The sequence below is a fragment of the Cygnus olor genome, chromosome Z (assembly GCF_009769625.2).
Source record: "Cygnus olor isolate bCygOlo1 chromosome Z, bCygOlo1.pri.v2, whole genome shotgun sequence".
In the NCBI taxonomy this organism is placed as follows: Eukaryota; Metazoa; Chordata; class Aves; order Anseriformes; family Anatidae; genus Cygnus; species Cygnus olor.
In genome coordinates, this window is record NC_049198.1 from 75,252,405 (window position 1) to 75,278,402 (window position 25,998).

The 25,998-nt window shown below is 36.7% G+C and overlaps 1 protein-coding gene across 2 annotated transcripts in view; it reads right to left on the reverse strand.

Annotated features, from left to right (window-relative positions):
• The window catches only part of EDIL3 (EGF like repeats and discoidin domains 3), a 265,674-nt gene that overhangs the window by 87,849 nt on the left and 151,827 nt on the right, over positions 1–25,998 (reverse strand). For both annotated transcript variants that reach the window (XM_040541409.1, XM_040541408.1), the window contains one exon: positions 11,597–11,710. In XM_040541409.1, coding sequence (XP_040397343.1) covers positions 11,597–11,710 — 114 coding nt within the window. The remainder of the gene's footprint in view (positions 1–11,596; positions 11,711–25,998) is intronic.

A 25,998-nucleotide genomic window follows, 5' to 3' on the forward strand; every position in this document is an offset into this window, starting at 1 on the left:
GATGAAGAAACTATATTTAGAGACTTTCACTATAGAGCTATACCAATAAATCAGTGCTTTATTCCCATCTACAAAAATATCCCTAGGGTGCACTGTGGGAACTACAGACGTGTGAGTCTGCTTCCATATCTTGTAAGTTGCTGAGTCTGTAATTGAGAATAAGATCACTAGGTACCTGGTTAAAGGCAATCTGCTGGAAAAGAGCCATCATGACCTCTGTAAACAGCAATCTTGCTTCCTCTGATGGAGTTCTTTAACAGTGGCAATGTGCTCTGGGATAAAGGAGATACTGTGGAAATAATATACTTGGATTTTCAGAAAGCATTTGAGAAAGTTCCATACCAAAGGCTTTTGCCAGTGAGTGGGGATATGGTCCTTCCATAGACTGAAATCTAATTAAAGAATAGGAAGCAGCTTTTCAGGATGAAATGTCAGCAGTGGGATCCCCTAGTGATCAGTGCTTGCATCAGTTTTACTCATCAGTGGCCTGGAGAAAATTGTGAATGGGGAAACTGACAAGTTTGAAGCTATTAAAGTCTCTTGATCAAATGCTACTTTGATGGTGAGCAGCTCCAGAATGGCAGAAAAAATTTAATGAGTTGTAAAAAGGGTGACAGATGATCCCCAGTGTACACAAATAGAAGATATCACACCTAGGAAAACAAACAAACAAACAAAAAATCAAACCAAACAAAAAAAAATAAACTGTGCCTACACAATACTGAACTTGGAAATTGCCATCACAACTTAAAACAAAGATCTCAGAGTCATCATCAAGAGTTCTCTGAAGTCATTGGCTCAAATTGCAGCTACAGCTCCTGCCAAAATAGAGCTGAAAAAAAAGTTAAGCCTGGAGAACAAGGCATAGACTATCATTTTACAGGTGTATGAAATTCTGGTGTGACCACATAACATGTACAGGTCTAGCCTCTATATCCCATGAAGATCAGGAGGAAGTACAGAGAACAGCAACTCAAATGATTAAAGGGAAACAGCAGGTATCTTAGGAAAAAGGAATAAAACTAGGACTTCACAAGCTGGAGAAGAAAAGGCTGAGGACAGATATGAGTGAACTTTACAGAAAAACGGACAAGATGAATGCAGTGCTGTTCATCACATCCAGAATACAGAAAATAGGAAGTACTCGCTGAAATTCACAGGAAATCAGTTTAACACATATAAAAGAAATTACTTCTCTGCACAGTGGGCAGTGATTTTCTGGAGCCTTCTAGAGGCACACAGAGAACCAACAGGTTCAAAAAGGAACTAGGGAAATTCAGGCACAATAGGATGGTCCAGGGACATACCCTCTGATATTCCCACTGCTGGAACTGTTGACCTGGAGAACACATGAGAGCAACAAATGACAGAAAGTTCTCAAACCTACCTTCCCTCCTTAAATAATGTTTGTCACTGCCATTGTCAGAGACATAACCGTAAACCAGACAGACATGAACTATCTGACTAAGTATGATGGGTTTTATGTTCTTAAGAAATTTACAATAGAACAGTAGTGAAATTTAGCTAGAAATCCATTATGTCATTCATGTAAATAGACTATTTAAAAATCACTCCCCAGGAAAACACACTGTATACATAATGAATAAGTATAACGGTTCAATTAAGAATAGAAACTAGACTTTAAAAAGCTACTCCTTCAGAAGGCATCTCCTTTTAATATAGTTTATAGGCTCTTTACTCAGCATCCTGTAGAAAACCTAATTATCCAATAATTTAATATTATAGAGACATAAAAATGTTTGTTAGTGGACTGCCAAGAACAGGGTTGTATTTCTAAGCTGACAAGCTATGAAACAATATTCCCTTTTCTGTAGTCCCCCAGAAGAAACGTGGTCAGTGAAACCACTAGATAGGTATGATTTTTTTGTTGCAGCTGTTTAGAGAAGAGGTGGAAGATATTAGAAAACACCATCCACTCACCAAAATCCATTTTTTTTAGCATTTTCCTTTTTTCATAAGTAAAGCATAAATAAATATTTGATTTGTGGATACAATCCTCTCACAAAATGCCTAGACGTTTGGAAATATATAGATTAACTTAGTATTTTTCACTTCTTATGACTAAAGAGAAAAAATCACAAAATCCTATATCAAATGGCAAAGGGGAAGCTACCTGTCAGCAGTACATAAACCAGCATAACTCTGTTTGCAATTTCATCTTGATGTGTTAGGTTCTGGTGGCTGAGAAAGAGCAAGGAAACCCCACTGTGCTGAAAATACTAGTATTATGAAATACCAAATAAACAACAAAGTTACTCAGCAAAATTACAGTGTAATTACCACAGACAAGTTGTTTGATTATTTTAATTCAATACTGCATAGATTACACTAAACTATGCTATCTATCCATAATGACTTCTCAAAAAAATATTAATAATATGGTATTAAAATGTACACCTCCCATTTAAATTTGCAATAACCTCTTCATCCTATTTCCTCAGCACCAATGCAAAGAGCCTATGTGACCTGGAAACATCTTACTGCCTTTCTTGTGTAAGTTACCCTATGTAAAGTCTTCCGTGACTTGAAATCCTTTTGGATAAATGTGTGCATTGCAATGCTGGTTGCTGATCAGCTAGCTGAACTGCGGTAGGATTGACAGAGCAGGAGAAATTCATCGTTCCTCAACTTGTTGTTTTGAAGAAGAGGACCTAACCTCAGAACAAAATCCAGAACAAGAAGGAACATGAGCACTTCATTGCAGTAACTTCATCAGGCATGCATTTGTGTCCGACCACACAAAGAAGGATGAAGTTCAGCCTGCAAAAAGGAGAAGCTTGGGTTGAGGGTCTTGCAGGAGGTATAAGTTTAACTCAACACTGTCTTCTGAAGGTGCTTCACTATACATAAAAGATGTCAATTAATCAGAGACCAGAATTTTCTTCTCCCCAGACCTCTTTCTGGGCCACAGACCAGCACAGTGACATCTCTGCTTTCCCAAGACGAAACACTCTTCTGCATTACTTCTTTCGAGGGTAAACACTGTTGACAGGTGCAGTCTTCACTCTTCATAAAAATTATACTTTTCCTCAACATTTCAAGTTGGCTAACTTAGGCAGCTTCCCACTCCGTAAACTGTTTTGGTGAATTCGTTGGGGTCTGCTTCTCCTTGTATGTTGCAGAGGGGACGAAGATGATGCAGGGTAAATGATGACTAAATGCTAGTAATGAATAGGATCAAAATCTATTGGTTCAATTTTTAAAGCAATGTGCAATTAAAGCTAGAAAGATTTAGCCTCACACAAACTACATATGCCACATTTCATTATTAAATCGTATTTTACTTCCAGCAGTTATATTTGCACGTCTAACACTAAACCATAGCTTTTAAAATGTATCACATAACTTGTGCCCCATCTTGCCTTGAGGAGAACTGGGTCAGACATCCAGCACCAACTTCAGCACACATGAGAAGGGGCTGAAGGGATTCCATCACGTGCTTTGGGAAGGGAGGCTAATCCTTGTAGGTTTTCCTGTTGACACTTTTTATCAAGGAAACAACTTACTGTGTCTAAAAATGAATAAAAAGCAGCACTCTCTCAAGTGCACTCTCTCATACCTGAAGGAAAAATTAAAGATTAAAATTAAAATTAACTAAAAAGGAGTTTTAGGGCTTTCCCTTGTGGTGATGATAGTGGTGGTGATGGAATCCAAGAAGACAGTATTAATGACTTTATATTCATAGACTGGAAGGACTGGGGCAGGAAAGAGGAATGTAGAAGAGGAAGAGATTTCAGCAATCACAGTAAAATTTGTAAGTAATCTCCTGTATGTAATTTTACTGCTATCCAGAGAGAAAGATATTTTTCCCATCAATATGTGCTTTTCTCCAGCTTGGATATAATGAATTACAACATGGTTAATTTTTTGCTATGCCTATATTTCAAAACATGGATGGGTTAAATGGATTGAATAAAAATAGGAACAGAGAAATTATAAAATTAGGTTTTAGTAACAGGTGCACAGACTGGAATAGATATTATCAGAACAGCAATAGATTACAAATATTACAATATAAGTATTACAGACTACATACACTGAAGCTGATCTTCATTGAAGGCATGCAGTGTTGCCATCAACTGCACAGATTTGCCAACAAAGGAAAATCGTACTTACGGAGAAGCTCTATCAAACAGATTTTGCTGGATCACTAATGGATATTAATCTGTCCATCTGTAAAAGTTTCACATCATTTCTTGTCTGTAAACAAATTTTCTAAGTAACTACACCAAACCAAAAGCCAGCTAAATTACATTTAGCATTATCTAACTAATTATTAATTATTTAGCATTATCTAACACTAGAAAACAATCATTGATACACAGGAAAAGTGTTTGAACTAAAATTAATTCCATCAGCTTTTTTCAGCAAAGAAATAATCCTGTATGCTACTTGTGAATTTCGAAATCTTTAATTCCACTTTGATTCTGAAACTCACTTGCACCCTTCTGAGCCTCAATTAACATGCAGCAGGACAGAAAGACACCAAGGCTTTCTCTCTCAGGGTTGTGTTGCTGCAATTTTTTTTTTCTTACCAGTGACAGCAGTAAGTAATGCTGTGGTGGCTGATCCTCCAAGATGCAGGGGTGCACCCACCTGGGGCAGCTCTCAGGCTGAAGGCCACTGCTCATGCGGTGGTCTGCAGCCACAGAAGCAAGACGTTTGCCTCTCTTCTGACAGGCAGTGATTGACTGCTGTTCCCCTGCTGAACCCACACCAAGTTGTGATGGACTACACACAGGTTTTCCTTTTAACACAACTAACGATGAGACGCTGGAGACATTCTGAATTTCTTTTCTTGTAAGCCCTTGGATCATCTAATGGAATGAGCATGGTGGTGGCCAGGGACTAAAATAGATGTAACCTACTAGCATCGCTCATTCCCCTCCCACGTATCTTACACATCACTGCACCAGTGCCTGGAACAGGAGCTTTGCTGGACTCTCCGTCTGTCCAAAGCAGCAGGAGCTGTGAATCTTGCCTCAGTGGGAAGTTGATCACTGAGCATATTACATTTCCTTCTCCTTCTGAAAACTGCAGGTGGGAGCTGTGCTGAGCCTGGAGATTTTATTTCATTTAGGGCTCATGTAACCATGTTTTGTTCTGTTTTCTCTTCGGTTAATGCGGATTTTCATCTTTCACAGCTTGGTTGAAATTCGAAGTCCAAATGAATCTCCAAAACATGAAACAACTTCCAAACCTCCAACTTTTGCAAAGTTTATATGATACTCACTTCTATCCAACCTTGTGTCCCATACATTAACCATTGTAAACCTCAAAGCAGTTTCATTATGAGGGTTTGCATGGCCCTAAAAATGATTTACTCTCATTGCTCATTTCTGTGTCCACCAAGGGGGAGCAACATACCATAGCAGTCTGACTCAGATCTCAAGCCACCCTCCATGATGAATTTATTTTGGAATAAATCACTTATGCATTATAAATAATAAGCCTTGAAATAAGGTATTTTTTCCTACTGGGCTTGTACCTGAAACAGCTAAAATGGTCCTGTGATGTGGCTGTTGGGAACTTTGTTGAGCTTACTGCAGCTGTGAATTGTTCTTTCCATATATTTATAATCATTGGTGCTGTTAATGAAGGTGTTTTTATATGCATTTAAGGAATTATTTTTTGGTCATAATAATTTGCTTCTTCTGGCTTTTATTTCCTTTTAGTGTACCAATGCCATACCTGCAAATTATTTCACTTGGGTAAAAGAAGAATGTACATTATTGACCAGACCAGGGACTTAAGTAGCCTATAAAGGCTACTTTGAAAATAATGTTATGTTGCAATTTTTCTTTTCAGGCTTAGAAATGCTGAAATACACATTGGCATAGACTTTGGCACACATAAAAATGCACATAAAAGTTCCTCCTACACAAGAACTGAGGATATTTTTGTAAGTATTTTTTCTTCCCTACTTTTTGTGAATGTCAGTAATACAGAACATTAAATAAAAGGGTGGGTAGTATCTCCCCCTTAGGCTGTAGAAGCAGATAGGTGGAAGACAGGTAGGAGAAGGAACCCCAGAGCAACCTTCCTACCTCTTTACAGAGGGTAACTGGGAGTCACCAGGAGTCAAGAAATAACACAATGCCTGAGCAAAGCAGATCAGCAGATTTAAGTAAGGAAATTTGGCAAGAAAGTCTCCACAACAAGTTGGTTCAAGCTAAAATGAGATGTCACAAAGTCAAGCTGCAGCTGCCTGAAAATGGGGTTGATGAGTTATTGACACAGCCCAAAAGCTCGTACTGCACTATGTGACTCATGTAGCAAGAAGATGATTAAATGGGTAAAATACACGTGTTGGGTCCTAAGGGCTTGTCTGAATATCTTACAATGAATTTCTGTCAGGTGTCTGAGAAAAGATTGTGTCCACTACTGCCTGATCAAAATTAGATATTAAGAAATGTATTTTCAAAGTGGGACATTGTTGTGTAATACAACGGCAGCAAGATAAAAATGCACCCAGAGGCATAGGGCTGAGTATTTTATTTCAATATCAAATACTGAGAGTTCAGTCTCATTTTCCCATTGTGCTGAAAGGAAGAACTACCATTCTGATCTGCTGAGCCTAATTTTGCACACCTCTGCATCTTATATGAGATGTCTGGACAAAGAGCAGCAGAAGGGCCAGCCCTTGCTTTGTTGTTTGAAGACTCAATATTAGACGTGTTAAAGGATTGATTAATATTTCTCACTAGGTCATTGAAATGCCTGGGAGAACATTTCATTTTCAACAATGCTTTCTGTCATTTCTATAACTTTTTCTGCCTCTCTGCACTTTCATATCAATATACCCCACAGAAACGTCAGCCAGACCATATTCCCAGCCTCAGCAAACCTCATTAGTTTCAGCCAGAGATTCAAGAGGGTTTTTGTCCAACGTAAATACAGAAATTGCGTTCCATCCATGATAAGCTGACATAGTTAAGAATAAAAAGCATCACCCTTACTTCTGATGCATTTAGCCTGTCTTTCAGCATGTATTTAACCTCTTAAATAATTCCTGCTATTGTTCATATAAAAAGTTCAAAATAGGACATGAAAAAATACCTAGACTGAGTTGAATTACATGGGCTAAAATCACATTTAACATGTGAAAGTTTTCCCTCTTGCAGCTTCAAAATGTATTTCTAATATGTTTCTTTTAAAAGATCTTTATGTAATCCTGGGAGGACATAAATCAAGTATTAGCATTAATTTTATATTAAATTGATACAGTTCTTTTAGGCACAGAAATCCTTCCATTCTTACATTTTTGTAAGACTAACCACACATTATTCCCTAAACTAGCAAGGACATTGTATGAATGATAAATTATCCACCTTGCATACATTTAAAAAAGTAAATTGTTTTCTAAGGGTAACGCATGTCCATACGTATACATACACAAACACATACAATCTCCTTAATTTTTCCACGCACCAAGTCCTGAACTTATGCAAATAATGACAAACAGGAATGTATATATTTACCAAATTTTTGTTTGTAGTATCCTTGGCAAATGAGCTGAAAATTCTAGCCTACAAATATGAAGAGATTTCTTTGAAGAGAAATAAGAGAAATACAAAAGCTACAATGAATTCTTGTCTTTGCCTTAAACATGAACTAAAAAATCTACTCTCTTGATTAGGCTGATGAACATTTTCAGCTGGTGTTAAGTCTTGATTTTATGCCCAGGCTCTGACCCATGACATTCCTTTGTACCAGTTTAGTGCTTGTGGGGCCATGCAGTTCACCTGATTAAGGAATTGATCTTATTCATTAATTACTTTTTAAAATTTCCTGGGTCAGTTTTTGCTGGGACAACAATGCAAACAGATAACATGGCAGCTCAGAAAAAGCAGCCATGAAAGCTGCAAGACAGGCAAAGAAGCAGTGAAGCAAGGCTGCTTTACTCAGCAGAACAGGGTAGGATATTTTTGTTCCATTTCCTACTAAGTATTGAAAATCTGCTTAGAAATTTCTGGAATTAAAAAGTAATTACAAGAGCTTGCCTATTTAATGAATTGGATAAGAGAGCAACAGGAAATCTTGATTCAGTTTAAAGTCATAATGTATAGGTCATCTAGAAATCATCCAGCCTGGGAGTATAGGGCTGCATGCAAGCAGAAGTCTTGAAAGCTTCTTTCTGTCTAGATTTGCCAGGTCTTTAGGTAATTTTTCAGTATGGAAGACACTGAAAGAAGGTACATTTTCATTTAAATACAAAATTGTTGCTTTTATGTCCATGGAGAGGAATGCAGAAGATGATCAAGTGTAATATTAACATCAGTGTACTAAAACATAAAACACAGGAAAATATTGTGCAGGTACACTGCTGAGCAGGTTTTGTGACATGTTATACAAATTAAATTGGAGCACTTCATTTGAATGTAGTCTTCCTACACATGGGCACATTGAATACATAGAAAAGGAGGTGAAGGATCTATAGTATAAGTCACAAATATTTATATTGACTAATTTAATCTATACCTTTAAAGAAAAAGCATGAGAAAATTTGCCATATGTTTTAATGGCAGTAATGCTTGGCAATCAGGAAAATATATCTCCAAAAGCACAATGGTGAAATTGTGATGTGTCCACCGTAGAGTACCATCTCCTAGATAAAAACTGAACACAAAATTACCTGTGGAACTACTCACAAATTACTGCAGTTCACAATCCATGTTGCTCATGGGAGATTTTAACAGTACAGAGGCATATTAAATAATGCAAACAGCCTGACATCAATGAAAGTGGCTCCCTGTTGCCTGCAAGAGAATTTTGTAATCCAGAAAGTAAAATATTCAGGCCCAGGATAATCTGTCTTGGAACTAGTATTTATTTATAGAGGCACAAGACTAAGGAAAGCTGTAAAGGAGGTAATCATCATTGACAGCCTGCATTCAGCACAGAAGCAAGAAATAGGTTCAGAGAGTACAAGAACAGAAGGAGATGCAGCTGTAACAATGAACGTGCTGAGGCCTTAAGAAATCTGGAAAGTAATGTGCAATTAATATTGTTTAGCTTTTACCTCCAGAGGATGCAGAAAGGTTCTATCTTTCTATTCTATGGTTACTAGACATCTGCAGGCAAATTTTGTAAATACCAGATGCTCAGTAAAGGTTCTCTAACAGGCTGATAAGCTCATTCCAGAACAATTGAATATTTTTGAAGCAATAGGTGCTCTTGTATTCCACATCACTTTGATTGTGCCTCCTCCTGTGCTTTGCAGCAATGAGAAAAAGCTGGTTTTAACATCACTTATGCCTGAATGGCTAAAGACAGCAATAGCTAATAGAGAAGAATGAAAATTGAATTTAAACCTCTCCAGAAACAAAAAAAAAAAAAAATCAAAAACAAAACAAACAAAAACAAACAACAACAACAACAAAAAACAACCTGAGAGGTCAGGCCAGCACTTCATAGTCAGAAGAACAGGTAAATAAAAGCTAAAAAGGCCCCACAGAAGCAGAAGCACTGTTGGAGTGTGAAGCACATCAGCTTGCCAGGTGATACCTTCTTGTCTTCTGAGAACTTTACTTCATGGCTAAGCACCTAGAAAGCAACTCCATACCAAATCCTCTGCAGAAGGAGACACAGGGGGTGGTCATGGTGGTCCAAATATAGTTCATGCTTCCAAGCTCTAGCTGCACTAGCTGTTAGGGGAGGCTTTTGGGATTAGTCAGAAGGATTTGGGGTGAGTGTACCACAGCGCTCACAGAATCTGGGTGTAATATAACCATTGTCTCACATCTGAAGAGTGCTACACATGAGCCAAAACGGAAGGGAATTATTTAAGAGACTACCTAAGAGAAATCTGGTGGATTTAAAAGAAAAATAAAAAGACAGAAAATTTAGCTGAAGCACTAGGAATAACATCAAACTACTGCAAGCTGATAAGTAACATAACAGGTCAGTATTACAAAGCATTGGTATTTAGGACATACAATCTAGATGTATCATTTAAAATGCATCCTAGAGAATAGGCTTGCAATGACAAGAAAGCTGACTGCATGGTATGTTTTTGTCTTTCTTCTTCTCTATCTAGGATACTTTACATATTCTGTGGTGTGGATTAGCAATTCTTGAGCTTTGTGAGGTAATTCTGAGACAGCAATCAGTCATTTACATAATTAGTGTAACAGTATTTAATTGTATGATTACTGTAAATATGTGTAATACTCTAATGGTGTAATTAGAATGTGTAATTACTACCTGTAATTACATAATTAGGTGTAACGGCATAACTAAACTTCTCATGAAAAAAGTGGATATTTACAACACCAGCTATTGGAACTGGTATACTGCAGAATAATATTGCTGGCATAAAAAAGGAGAGTTACCATTTTAATGCCACCTGTGCTGAAGCTAGCTCAAAAGCAGATGAGTGCTAAAAGTTTGTGAGCTGTGCCAAAGAAGTAGAAGGATATCGTTAGTTTCCTCAACAAGGGTAGTTCAGAGATCTCCAGTCAATACAAGCATTATTCCCATTGTTAATCATTTGTTATTTATTTATAACTCTTCATACACTGAGCTGAATAACGTACATATGAATATACTGAATATATATGAATATAGATGAATAAAAAGTGGTATAACTGAATTATTTGAATATCTATATTTTAAAGTATTTTATAAATACCAATTTAAGTAAGATATTACTTTTACCTTAACTCTTTATAATCTTTATAAAATCTGTCTGACCTTATTTTGGTTTTCAGGATTACCCAGACTTTCAGAATCTGATCTTTATAGTGAACTCATAATCAATGTTATTCATAAAAGCACAGGCAGCTCTTCCCAGGACAGACAGCTCCTGGATTAACTCCACTAGTGAATTCTCTGTAAACCAGTGGTCCATCTCCCACCTGGCTGCTTTTGTCTTCCTTTCAGGTCTGTACCTTACTTGCCTGACACCTATTTTATGCATGATATTCAATTAAAACCAGAGCCAGAGTCAAAAAACAACAACAAAAGCTGTTGTTTTCCTTCCACAGAATGGGTAGACAATCTGTGGTACACCTTGCCAGAGGGTATCATGGGTTTTTAGGTGATTTCAAAAGAAGTTAAACAAATGCTTGGAGAACAAGCCTCTGAGGGCCATTCTTCCAGGTACCAAATCAATTGAGCAGGCCCAGGCTTAGGCTCAGGAATTCCCCTGAGCTGAAAACAGTCTGATGATGCAGACACATCAGAGGAAGTACTGTATTTCCATGCCCTGCTCTTACAGTTGTTGGTATTTGCTAATAACTACTGTTGAAGACATAATACTTGGATAGATTGAACCCTTAGTGCGAATCAGTTTTTATATTTTTCTTCTTTACTCTACAGACAGCTTTCCATTTGACTCTTACATAATAATTTTACCATGCAAATGTTTCCATCATATCTGATGCTTTACTTGAATGCCCGGCTGATTTGATCTTTTAAATTTCCCCCATTCAGAAAAGAATAACATGATTATTTTAAGCAATATGTTTTTGTAGACCAGTTAAATATTTCTACAGTATTCTGTAGTTGTTTCTGTCAAAGAAAATAGTAACATTTTTTTAAAAAAGAGATGTAAACACATGGCAATACTTACTCTGTTGGCAGTTTCTCCCCATAAATTCACCTGGACATTCACAGGAATAGTTGGCAACAAGATCTGTACAGATTCCACCATTCTTGCAGGGTTCAGCTTCACATTCATTTACATCTGCAAGAAGCACACAAGATAACGTCAGGATTAGCAAAGAAAAAAATTAAAAGCAATAAGCACATATTTTAAAGCACTAAATCACAAAGTATTTATACACCAACATTGTAAGACATACATTCATTCTTTTGCCCAGAAAACATGCTCAGAAAAGTACATGATTAAACAGGGCAAGTTTTAGGAAAAAAATCAAAGCAGCCTCTCATAAATTTAGCTAGTTTCATATACCTATATGTTTTACTGTGTCCCATCACACAGCAGAATTGAATTTTTTGCTCAGGGATTTGCATTGTAGCTTCTAGAGGACATCAGAGCTACAAATCACAGCTTGGCCTTAAATACACAAATTTAATTAGTCCTAACAGAGTACTCATTAGTGACACTTGCGACTTCAAGAAACGCAGCCACTTCTTTATCAACAGATGCCATTTGAGAATGTCTCTCAGTTCATCTTAATTCATTAAACATCTAATTGACAAGGTTGTTTAACTGTCTAAAAAATTTCCCTTCTGTGCATGCCTTAGTGAGCAAATTGAAACTAATGGCTTGATCTAGAAGCTTGAAAATTTTATGAAATTCAAGACAGAAAAGTGATTAATTTCATTTGAATTTCCTTTTTTCAGTACTTCTTATCAAATACTGCAAGAATAGTCCTCCGTGTTTTTCAATGTGGTGAGCTTCAAATATAATATCAGGTTCTTTTTCTAAAGTGCAATATTATTTTTCAGTCATCACAAATAGACACATGAAAGATAATGATATCTCATAGAATTATCTGTATGTTTATCTTTAATCTATATAGACTGAAAATGTGTGGATTTTATACAGTATTGTCTCAAAGAACTTTATTAGTGCATACAATTAATTGGTTGCATTAGACAATGCAAACAGCAAACAAGAAAGCAATCCTTAGCTTGTGATGTAATTCCACTTCACTTTTCCTTAAGTACATGTTCATTTTGGATGCAGCTGATGATAAAGTGCACAGGTGTATAGCACAGAAATATATTAAAATAAGAGATACTTAACAGAGATAAATTAGATGCATTAGCTGATGGGCCAAATGGCCTATGAATTGAACTAATACTGTCCTGTTGAATCTGTTTCTGTCTCCAAAATGCAAAATTGGTTTGGACTGGCATATACAAACTAAAGAGGACCCTGTGCCACTTCCTAAGTCCAACGTGATAAGACTTATGCAGAGGAGGCAGAATTCAGCTTTGTCAACAAAGTTGCTTGATTTCTGGTAGTTGAATATGTAGCTTTCGTAGTTTCATTTGACACCTTATATTTACTAGAAATCTAAGTACAAAAAAAAACAACAGTGTTTTAATACACGTCTTCCACAGATACGAATTTTGTGATGCCTATGGGGAAGTCTGTATCTCCAGTCTTTTCTGCAAATTTAAAAGCTGAGTATCTGTCAGGTTGGAAGATTTGCTACAAATGAAACAAGTGACTCTTGCAAGTACTCTTGTAGGATGAATTAAGCTGGGCTACTGTATGTACCAATATTAATTTTTTAGTGCACAATACACAAAGATACAAATGTATAAGCTTTTGAGCTTCTTCACTTAGTCCTTCTGCCCCATTACTCCTGCCCCCTCCCAACCTTTGCACTCTTGAATATTTGTTCCACATACCCAGAGTGGTATATGTGCTATTTTAGTGAGATGCAAGTTGGTAAAATCAAAATCTGTTTTTACTAGAATGCTCCAAAGACATGTCTTTTTTTTTAAGGGTGATTTTATGGCAAAATTAAACTTTCTGCCTTTGTGGTTCCAGATATAAGAAATTTGAGAAGAAAAGGTACTGCAAACAGATCTGCAAGCATTTCTTTATCTGCAAGCAGATAAAGAAATACTGTAAGATTTTAAAAGATTATAACATTTATTATGTACTGCAGTATAATTAATTGATGTTCTGCACATATGCAAATTTGCACAGATTCTAGTGATTTCCTTAATGTACATTAGTCTACCAAGAAATGAAGTAGATTACACAGGACCCAAAGCACAAGAACAGTACAGGTATCTGAACACAGGAACAATGCATTTTAAACAAATAGTTGATACAGTTGCCTTACAACTAGTTGCTTATTTTACACAAAACCATTATTTGAATAATGACGCATTAGATATATGTGACTCTGCCCAAACTATGGTGAGAAGACACCTTTTTAAGCAACATACTTAAAACATTTTGTGAGCTATTTCTTTTCATGAAGTGATGGTCTATTCATATTTTGCTGAGAAGGTATGCAAGATGAAGATTTTTTGTATATTTTTAACACGCACACAAACACACACACATATATATGTATAATGGAAATTGCCCAAGCAAATTTTTGCCTTACTTCTGATGAGAAAGCATGATTTTAGGATATGAAGACAAAATTGAAGACAGATCCAAAGTATTGATGTAAATGGTTATTCCTCGCCAATTTCTCATATATGAGAGACAGTCATATCTTCTTGGAAACTTTCCAGCAGGGAGGTGTCCTAGTTCTTATATGGAGTTTCATGGGAAGTGTTAAATCTGAGGTTTAACATTAACTTCCAGATTCTACCTCAAACTGAAAGCAACTCTAATGAAAGAGTTTTAAATAAAAGCTGTTTGTCTAAGTTTTTAGTCAGAAGATAATAATGGAACACTTTTAAAGTGCAGTAATGCAAAGCGTTCAACTCGTAGCAGGCCCCCATCTTAGCTATCACTGTTTCCTGCTATTCGTCATCCATATCCCCTTCTCTGCATTCGTTCACCCCATTACTACAGCAGAATAGCTCATTTCATCTGTATCATGCTGTCCTGTGAAAACAGTTTACATTCTTTTTTTCTTACCAGGCACAACATAATGGCAATATTCAGAGAAGACTCGTCTGTCTCCCATTCAATCATCTAAAGCACATGAAAACCAGCAAATACCACCCACTGATCAGACAAGCTACAAAAAAAAAAATCTAGCTCAGTCATGTTCTAGCAGCCATAGAAAGTAGTCTGTAAATGTTAAAAAAGCAGGGATGTACCTTTCAACTCGTCTGATCGAATGACCTATGAATGCTGAGTGTGTATGAGGAGGAAAGATCACAGAAACTCATCAAATTCATGTGCTCTTGCTGTTGCCTCTTCTGCCCTTGCTCTCAGAGATGATACTGGGTTAGAAGGATGTCATGGTTTTCAGCTGGGATAGCGTTAATTGTCTTTGTAGAGGCTTGTATGAAGCTGTAATTTGTATTTTTGACAAAAACAATGCTGATAACGCACCAATATTTTTAGTTGTCGCAGAGCAGTGCGCACACAGAGCAGAGGCCTTTCCACAGCTGCTCGTGCTGCCCCACCAGCGAGGAGTTTGGGGGTGCACAAGGAGGTGGGAGGGGACACAGCCAGGACAGCTGGCCCCGACTGGCCAAAGGGATGTCCCTTACCATGTGGCATCATGCTCAGTAAAAGCAGTGGAAAAGAAGGAGGGGTGTGTGTGTACATTCAGAGTGATGGCGTTTGTCTTCTCAACAAACTCTTAGGTGTGATGAGGCCTGCTTTCCTGGAAGTAGCTGAACACCTGCCTGCTGATGGGAAGCAGTGAATGAATTCCTTGTTTTGCTTCGCTTGCATGTGCAGCTTTTGATTTACCTAGTAAAATGTCTTCATCTCAGCCCATGAGTTCTCACACTTTTACCTTTCTGATTTCCTCCCCCATCCCACCTGGGGAGAGTGAGCGAGAGCTGTGTGGCACTTAGCTGCCACATAGTGGCACCTGGAGTACTATGTCCAAGGTTGGTCCCCCCAGTACAAGAGGGACATAGACATTTTGGAGGCAGTCCACTGACATACTGGAGAAAGTCCGTTGAAGAGCCATGAAGGTGATGAAGGGACTGTAACTGTCTCCTGTGTGGAAAGGCTGAGAGAGCTGGGACTATTTAGCCTAGAGAAGCTTACGGGATTGGGGAGGGCAAAAGGGAATGGAATTCATCAATGTACTTGAAGAGAGGGTGCAAAAATGGAGCCAGGCTCTTGTCAGTGGTGACCAGTGCCAGGACAAGAGGCAGTGGGCAAAAACTGGAGCACAGGAGGTTCCCCTGAGCACCAAGCAGCACTTCTGTGCTGTGCGTGTGGCTGAGCACTGGCACAGGCTGCCCAGAGACTCTGTGGGGTCTCCTCCTTGGGGATCTCCAAAAACCACCTGAACATGGGCCTGGGCACCCTGCTCTGGGTGGCCCTGCTGGAGAATGGGTAGGGACCACATGAGCCCCTGAGGGCCCTTCCCATGTCGGCCATTCGGTGATTCTGTGGTAACCTTCATGTTGCTATGATCAGAAATGCAGGGGCAGACCTTCAGCTAAGCATGAAGGCTAATTTCATTTCTTTGAACTAGCAAAATTTCAGAGTTTTATACTAAAATTAATGATGGTTACTGATCTCTGAGCTTCTTTTTAATCACCCGTGTCTTACTAGTTGTTGCCTATAAAAATATCGCATACTGCACTAATAAAAATTCATGGGGTTCTTAGCTGAATTTCTGTCTATTAAAGAGGAAGTAGAGAAGGAACAGAGCAGTGTGCTAGAAATAAAACCTGCCAAGGGAAATGACCAAAGAACAGACCTGCTCAGTTCTAAATTAAATTCTTTATATGTATTTATAAAATTTAACAAGATACTTCAGCTCCCTATTTGCCTTTTTAAGCAAAGCCCATTAACCTTCCATTTTCAGCAGGTTATTCATCATTTTAATACAGGCTAACACATTCATGGAAGAAAAATACCAAGGTCACTGTGAACTGAAAAACATTAAGTGAACATATGAACTATCTTCTACTTGGTGAAATAAAGGTAGTAATTTATCCTCTTAAAAGCTTTTCTATGTAAAGATAATATCTTCTCGAGATATTTATTTTCTTTCTAGTTTGTCATTCGTATTGCTATATGTGTAGAAAAATGCACAACTTTCTAGCACATTTCATATTGCCTGTAGAAAACAAATTGAACCTTACGTATCAGATATTTTTAAAGCAATCTTTGTATTCTATCCCTATGGAGCAGTTAGCTATGATCAGTGTGGAAAGATGAAGTCTTCTATTATTACATTTGTTACTTGGATCCTACAGTGATTTTATTTCAGTAATTTGAGAACCTTCAGTCCCATCAGTTCAAACAAATATGTCATATTTGACAAATGAGGAAAGACAAGCTCATTCTTCCATCGTGTTTGATAAAAGAACAGACCTTTAGCTGGAAAGATAGTAAACTGAACCATGTTAAAGAAAAGAGCTTAAGTTCTACAGAATTATTAAATTTACTATTCATTATTTCATTTGATTGAATGTGCAGATGTAGCATACCTAATTAAAAGTGGTTTCTGAGAACTGCGGACGGTTTTTGTTCAAATTTCTAGATGTGCCAATTATGATACTAAACTTTACACTGGCTTAAGTGTTTCTTTTTTTTTTTTTTTTCTGAAATACAAATATTTCCTTTTAAACTTTGACGTATTTTCCTAAGGAAATTGAAATAGAAATTTTAAAGGCCGGAGTTTCTGGAGTAGTTCCTCCTAAAGACTTTTACAGAAAATCTGTCTTCATGTTGTCAGATATGAATTCTTCACTGACAATGCAATTGATTTACCTCCACTAACAGGGTGTGCTTTATGTGCAAGTTATGCACAGACAAAGTGAAATCACTGTAGTTTACTCATGAGTTTTCAGGTAAGCTTAGGTTTAAAGTCAGGCCATACTTTAAAGTTTAGTTCATACTAACGCATTGTAGTAACTAAAGCACAGATACCTGGCTGCTACCACAGAATTCACTTCCTTGGGGAGGAACCTAGGAAGTCTGCTAAGTGCTGAGTGAAATGGGCTCCTGGAGAGGCTTAAACACCAGCATGGGAAAAGTCAGTATTTCTAAATTGTGTCCAGGTTAGCTTAAAAAGCAAAGCAAACAAACAAAAACTAAATCATACCAAAACAAACAAAAAAAGCCCTTCCCCAAGATTTCTCTTCTGAAGACAGACTTTGAAATTGACTGTGATGCAGGAACAAAGAAACACTGACCATTTTTTGAAAATAGATTGTTGCGTGAATTATAGCTTGAAGACAGTTGACTAGGAAGTAAAGGCTACGTTCAGGTTTCTCTATATCCTGCAGATGATTAAATTTACATTTCCTACCTTACATTTCCTACAGTCAAACCACAACTACAAAGCTAGCATGCATGCTTCTATTTGAGGCACAGTCACCATCCAACCTGGACAGAATTATGTGGTCAGAAACTGGGCAAGTAGGAGACTGGTTGACTCTATTACATACTAATTTGGAGAATCACTATGCAGCAGCGTTCTGGGTTTTAGTCCTTGTTTTCTGGATTATATCTTTTTTTTTTTTTTTTTTTTAAACAAAACAAAACGAACTCTATTTAATAAAACATGAGTAAAACCAGATATTGTACTAGCCAACATAACTAAAAATACATATTCCTAATTTTGGACTTTAACTGCTAAATACAACCACATGTCCTTTCCTAAAAAAATGTCAAAGAAAATATGCATTTTAGTCATGTAACTGTCATAATCAAATGTTTAGCTATTACTTCTAGTAATTTGAGTTATTTGGCAAGTTACGTGAAATCAGCCTGACTTTTTGTGGCAAAGGGACCAATAAGCTTGATCAGTTGTTTTTGCCAGCGCAGCTTGATTCTTGGCTGTAAATGCACACCAGTGCCTTGTTCCCGTCTCCTGCTTGCTTGTTCTTTGCGTAGCTCAAAATCCTAGTTCCTGCCACCTGAGCCCTTATTTTTGATCCAGGACTACCACTTCCAGTACAGACTTTCAGAAGTTCCCTCCTGCCAACAGAAATTCTTTCTTTACTCTTTGATTTCATACTTATTCTGGCTTCCCTATCACGTTGTCAGCTCATCTTGGATAAAACTCATATTTTAATCAGTCTTCTAGTTTCATAAAAAAAATGGCCCATCTTAGCCACAGTGTCATGATTCAAGCTTCCACACTGGAAGCCAACTTGGCCCTTGTTAGGGGGCATTCATTAGGCATACCCCAGTTGTGCCTCAGTAAAACTGCAAATATTTTTTTTTTCCATAGTGAAGTCAATTCAATATATAGAAAACAGAAGATAAACTGGGTATAACCTCTGTTATAACCTGGCTTCTATGAAGAACCACAACTATAAAATGATAAAGATCATGCTACAATATGAGAGGCTTAAAAGAACCAATCAACCAACCAACCAACCTTTTTTTTTTTTTTTTAATTAACAAACAGAAAAATTACAAACTTCACTGGTTGAATTCTATTCCAAAATAAAAGTGTGTTTCTAAATAACACTATGCTCTGCAAGTTTCCAGATGTAAATACATTTGGAAATGTGTATGTAAATATATTTACATTTGGAAACTTGTAGAGAAACACAGTATGGAATAATTGTCTTTTACCTGGACCTTAGTCTTAGCTTTACTTACAGTTACTTGATGGTTCTTGACAGATTTTTTAAAAGTATTCTCCATATACATTTTTTGGTTTGTTTCTTGCATATTGGTCCTGAAAGACTTAATTACATGCATAAGTGCTATAAGACCAAAAAAAAAAAAAAAAAAAGTGGATGATCTCGCTTGCAGAACTTTGTAGTAGCCTGATGTTTAAACACTCAGACTTTTCATTACTACTTTCATAACAAATACCATGAAAGTCATATTATGTACTCTTTCTTATTATTACAGATTTGTAACAATTTCTACAAGTGCCAACTTTTTTTGAGGTATTACATGGTGAATCTGCATAGAAATGAATGAAATACTACCAGTTTTATTTGGCAAAGAATCTGATTCAAAAGATAATTTAGTATGACCATCTTAACAGAGAGGTACTTCGTTAAATCATACAAATGAAAGATTATATCGATTCACATACAGAAGAACATGTCTAGCTTAAAAGTAGTAAAATATTTTTTTATTTTTGGTAAAAATCTTTTTTTTTTTTTTTTTTTTTTTTATTATTTTGGTAAAATATTTACACTCAAAAATTGTCAACTGTTTTTTCTCATGCTCCTGTGGCTTATTAAACCAATCTTAAATTGTAGAGGTACAACATAATTTTTTCTATAAAGCTAGAAACTTCAAAAAAAATGTACTTAAAGATTCAGTGAGCATCACCAAAAACTTTGGAAGCACGGATAGATCACCTCCAACTTTTGGTCAAAAGATACTGAAGAGTAAGTAGTAAATACCACAATAACAGTTTTATTGTCAATTGTAGCATTAAGGTTTCTAACCTGTTTCTGAGGAAGTGTTTGGCTGTAATGTAAACAAAAAATGAACTATATCTTCAACTATAACAATTCCTTGATTTAATGAGAATAATATAAAACCAAACACTAGTAAATTACTGGTACAACACCGAGTTACACATTTCAAAAGAATAGAGTACCTTCCCATAAAATTTCTGAATTTTATACACAGTATTAAATCTGAACTAGATGTATTCAATCTGTATTCATCACAGAACAGACATCTGTTAAAATTTAGTGGTTTGATTGCTTTCTGAAAGCTAGTTTCCTGACCACAGAAGGCTCTGAAAACTTTGTGCCAAATAACCTGCAGGAAACTTCAACTGTAATGTCATACTGAAGTGATTCACTGTTCAGATATCCTTATTATCTGATCTTCAAAAAGAGCAGAAAACAGCATTATGCTCGAGAACAAAAAAAATACTAGCCTCTTGCTCCCCATCCTTAAAGGCAAAACATTATGTTATCCCTACTGTCATGATTCTACAGTTTTCCTTCTCCTGCAAGTATTTGATATGACATATTATGGCAAATGTCCTCCAGAACAATACATCACAGATCTCTTAATTAGGATTTTTCCTGAATTATCCAGTACCATATATAGTATATAGTATCATATCTTTCTACTAAAGAGAGTAAGCCATGTAAGAAACTTACCTAAGTTTTGTTCTGAACTCAAAGGAGATACCCCACATAGGGAGGCCAAAGAAGTAAAAATAAAGTCTACATATGTCAGAATTTTTGGATTGACTATATAAGGAACTTTGAGATAAACTTGTAACCAGCAATGTATATTAAGGTCTAATCATATAACAAAAACAATTTTGAGAAGAGTTTTGTTGCTAACATCTACAGTTCTGTCAGAAACTGCCTCTTAAGCATTCTCCTAATATAACGGCCTTGCTTTTCATGCTTTCCTTTCAAAGCACTTTTACATTCTGTTAGGCTTTAGATGAATTTCCACTTTTTTTCAGTGTGTCTTTATAACACGTTATCTTAGATAAAAAAAACATTACGCCACATGTAAACACTGATTCTTTTCCTTACTTAGGAAAAAATCAAGTGTTATTTCCCCCATTAGGGGTCTCTGAAACAATTTTAGGTCAACTTGTTTCAAGAAAATTGGAATATTTAGCTATAACTCTGACTTCTTTTTGATTTGTAAGGAAAACACAGTTTTTAGAGTGAAGATGAAAGGATATTTTCTTTCTTTCTTTTTTTTTATGACATTTAAAAGCATGCAATGTAAGAACTTTATTTTTAAGAAAACACTATTTTTAACCATGAATAATTTATTTCTCCTGTAGTTCATCTAGCACCTATTCTACCTATTATTTTCACCCCGGTTCATGGTAATGCTGTTACAGCATCAGTGAATGAGTGGTAGCATCTATGTGTAAAATCACACTTTTAAGACAGATATATTTTATATATATATAGCTTTTTCTAGCTTTCTTCATGTTTTGTAATGGTACTTTCCCCCTGTTACCCTCATCTGAATAAATTTTTCCAAATTCAATTTAAAGTTCAAAATCATTTATGAGTGAATTTCTATACAAAAGTAACTATAACCACAGTTGTCATAATGCTAAAGATGAACTGTAGAAGAAGGTGAAGATTATCAAGAAAAAGACATGGAATATTTTGCAGGATACTATTATTTTTGGCATTTTGCATAGAAAAATACTGTTACTCAACTTATAAGAATATACATCAGATATCTCTGTGAATACTGCAACATTTATGTATCACACCAATATAAACAGATACAATATTTTATGTGTTTAGGTACATTTTATGAAGCACACAGGTGTTCCAAGAAGAGAGCAAATATTAATTTCAACATTTTTATACTCAAAAGTTTTGTTTGTTTGTTTGTTTGTTTTTTCTTAGAACTCCCTGGACACTATGTAAAAGGACGCTAAGATCACAGAATTAAGTTCATAAAAGTCAAGTAGGAGCTTCTAAAATGAGTATAAAAGTACCTATTGACTTCAAACAATTTTATCAGCTCCTAAATATGGTAGGGCTCTACAGGAATCTTTGCCACAGTACATCTTGTTGCATTTCTGCCAATATCTGTGGATTTATTTTCATTTATATTTCCATGATACTTCTCTATCCATGTTTCTGTATTAAAATCCCCATAAAACAAGTTAAAAACAAAAACAACAAAAGCAACCCCCCCAAAAAAAACCCTAAAACCTGACAACTGCTCTGATCATGCAACAAAATATAAATCAAATATGTTCCTACTGCTGTCTTGCAAAATTTTTACCTTTCAGTTGGAGCTACTAAAAAGTTATTAAAAATTTTCTCTATGCAGTCACACTTCCACCACAGGACTATGCCAGCACTTCCTGATCTTCTGTTTACCTGTTTAAATGCATACTTAATGGTTTTCCCCCTGAGGTAATTTAAATTTAATAGAATTTTGGAATGACGTTCCCTGGACCTTTCATATTAGTTTTAAGAGTTGGTGCTTTAAAAGTTTTTTTATATAAAGTAAAAAAGATTTTTCATATTTAATTACTTTTAATATATACTGGCATGGAAACCTTCATCCCATTAAGTAATTTATCATTTAATTTTACAGTGAAGAAGCATGTCTTTAAGGCAACAATTCCTTTCATTTCCAATGAACCTTATTAAAATAATTGGCTATTTATAACAAGCATCTGACAAACCATTTTAGCTGTAGTTGAAGAAAAAAATCATACTGAAAAGTGAATCAAGTTGTGAATCAGTCTTTATTACAAGCAATGTTCCTAGATTGTCAGCTTCATGTGTAAAAATTATCCAGCATTAGACTGTAACCTCTAACTGGATTATTTGTACAAATAAGTGTAGGGGGTCTCATGACAAGAAGTCCAATTATTTTCAAAGCAATTTTGAAACCAGATCAGTAAATGAGCATATTTCCCATCACATATCCCAAGACAAATGTGTTCTTTCAAAATGCAGTTGTTTATGCATTTCAGAATAGAGTGAATGTAGGGATACATCTTTTTTTCACCTGAGTACAGTTATGGCACGTGTTTTGAAAAATGTTATTAGACTAACAAGTCCTGGAGGATATGATGATGGATGTTCAAAAATGACTAAAACAGATGGTTATATTTGTTCACATGTCTACATTAGATATACATGGAGTGAAGTGTACTGCTGTAGGGCCAATCTATAAACATCTCATTTCTGCACTCATAAAAAGTTGTCTGTGGGACATTGCATTGCATACGTTGCATAACTGCACATAAAGGAGCCGCACAAAGGTCATTTCTACCCTTTATAAGGTATTAACCTTAAATCCACTTGTAAGGTATTAACCTCACAAATTCATACTCATAGTTACTCATAAGTGTATGTATGTTTTACTGGTTATTATTCTTATTGTTAGATTTAATCACAGAAACAATCTAACGCTGTAAATAGGAGAAAGATCTTTTGGCATAGTTCTCTAACCTTTTTTCCCCTCTAGTGACTGTGGAGTACTACATTTTATTACATTTAGTATACATGGACACTTAATAGATCAAGAGCACGTTTATAAATCATTTATATGGAAGGTTAATAAATGAATGGATGATTTATTACAGGATTAACCAATTGCCATGGACACTAACAACTCTAACATATCAATATGTTTATTATAACTATATAGAAATCTTTAACCCTATAATGACTATAAACTTCCTTACAGCAGAAAAAGCAAGAGGAAGGACCTGTGCAACTACAGGAAAGTCAACTTGTCTCCAGTTCAGTCCCAGAACTTCCCACTTGAGGGAACTTAGTTGAAAAAATCATCCTGAAAAGCATTTCCAGGTAGATGAAGGTCAAGAAGGCCATGCAGAGCAGACATCATAGATTTATGAGGAGGAAATCATGCTTGACCAACCGGGTATAGCCTTATACAATGATGACACTGGTGTGGTGGACACAAGGTAGATGTTGTTTACCTCAACTTTATTAAGGCTTTTAATGCTGTGTCCCATAAGGTCCTCATATAGAAGCTGATAGTGTACACTTTAGGTAAGGGGACAGTGAGGTGGACTGAAAATCAGCTGAATGGCCAGGCCCTGAGGGTTGTGATCAGTGGCACAAAGTCTACCTGGAGGCAAGTCACTGGTGGTGTACCTGGGGGCTTGCTACTGGGTCCAACACCATTGAAGGCCTTTGTTAGTGACCCAGGTGTTGTGTCCCAGTGCACCCTCAACAAATCGTTGGCTAACAGAGAATGGGGAGCAGTGACTGCTCCACACAATGGGTGTGCTGCCATGCAGAGGTCCTGGACAGGCTGGGGAATTGGGCTGCCAGGGATCCTGTGAGGTTCCACAAGTGAACCGGCAGGTCTGGGCCTTGGAGACAAACAGTCCCATGCACCACCACTACGTGCCAGGGGCCAACCAGCTGGAAAGCAGCTGTGTGTGCAAAGAAAGGCTTTGGGGTGCTGGTGGACACAAGCTGACCATGAGCCAGCAGCACGCCTTCGTGGCAAAGGAGGCCAGCGGCTGCCTGGGCTGAATTAGGAGGAGTGCTGTCAGCAGATCAAGGAAGGTGATCCTTCCCTCTGCCCTGCACTGGTAAGACATACCTGCAGTGCTGTGTCCAGTTCTGGGCTCCCCACTACGGAAAAGACATGGACATGCTGGAGAGAGATCTGGGGAGATATAAAAAGCTGCTCCTAGAGCAAAGCACTCTGGTTGTCCCTGCCTGAGCAGGGGCATTGAAGAGGTGATCTCCAGATGTCCCTTCCAACCTATGATTCTGTTATATGTACACATAAAGTATACATCCAGAGGTCCCTTCCAACCTATGATTCTGTTATATGTACACATAAAGTATACAAGATATCTATGTAGAATGTATTATCTGTGGCAAATTCACAGCACGATTAAAAACTTACCCATCATTTTATCTTTTGGACTACAGAAATTTCCTTTCTTCCTCTGCCAAGGTGTAAAAGAAAACCCGATCTCCTTCCCCACAAAGGATGCAATATGTGTGTGAAGCAGTTTCCTCACATCATCAATGACTGTCTAGTATACGAAGGGAAGTATTTTTCCAGTGGACTTCTGTCTCCACATGACTGACAGCACTATTATCTCAGGGCACATATACCCTTGTTGTTCTTCGTGACTCACAGAGCTGTGTGTCCTGCAACTAAAAACACCTCTCAGAACTGGAACTTGTATTTATGGCAGCTGGGCCAGGCAACGTCACCTTTGTTTGATGCTCACATCAAATAAGACCTATCCAAATAAGTTAATGCATTTTCCAAGTCTATGTTCAGCAGCCTTCCAATTTATAGATATCATCTGCACAGAACTTAGGGCCATGGGTGGTACGATCCCTGTAAAACATCTCTATTTTTGCTGAGAAATGGAAGGAGGCTTTTTCTCTGTTAGGGCACTGAAATAATGAAGTCAGATACAAATACTGTTTTCACCTTTAACTTTTTTCCTCATTTTGATGTATGTCTTCTCCTGCAATGTTATTTTGATGCTGCTTTAATACTAAGTATGATTGACAAAGAAAATAGAATGGATGAGAAAAGAGCAGATGAATTCTCCTCTAACAATGAAAACTACTGGTATTTTCTAACTATTTTAATTAAACTCTAAAAACTGTATGAGAATAATAATTGTATGCATATATAGCATATAACATTAAATACAAGAAAGGATCAAATAGAACACATTTTCAGAACCAGATGCCTTATTGACTTGTGTTGAGGATAAAATGAAATCTGACAAGATTACAAAACTTATCTATTATTTGCAGGAAAACAGCAATTTAAGTTCTCTTTTATGGTGCAGAGCATACACATCTGGACCGTGCAACATCAATTAACTTCCAATCCTTTCTAGTAAGAAGGCAATTGCTGAATGCTATCATTTTTGCTCATTCAAACCAAAGCACAGATAGCAGCAAAAGTCCTTCTGAGATGATAAGTAACTATTGATACTCAGAGTCGCAGAAGATCTGAGCACTTGGCTGGAA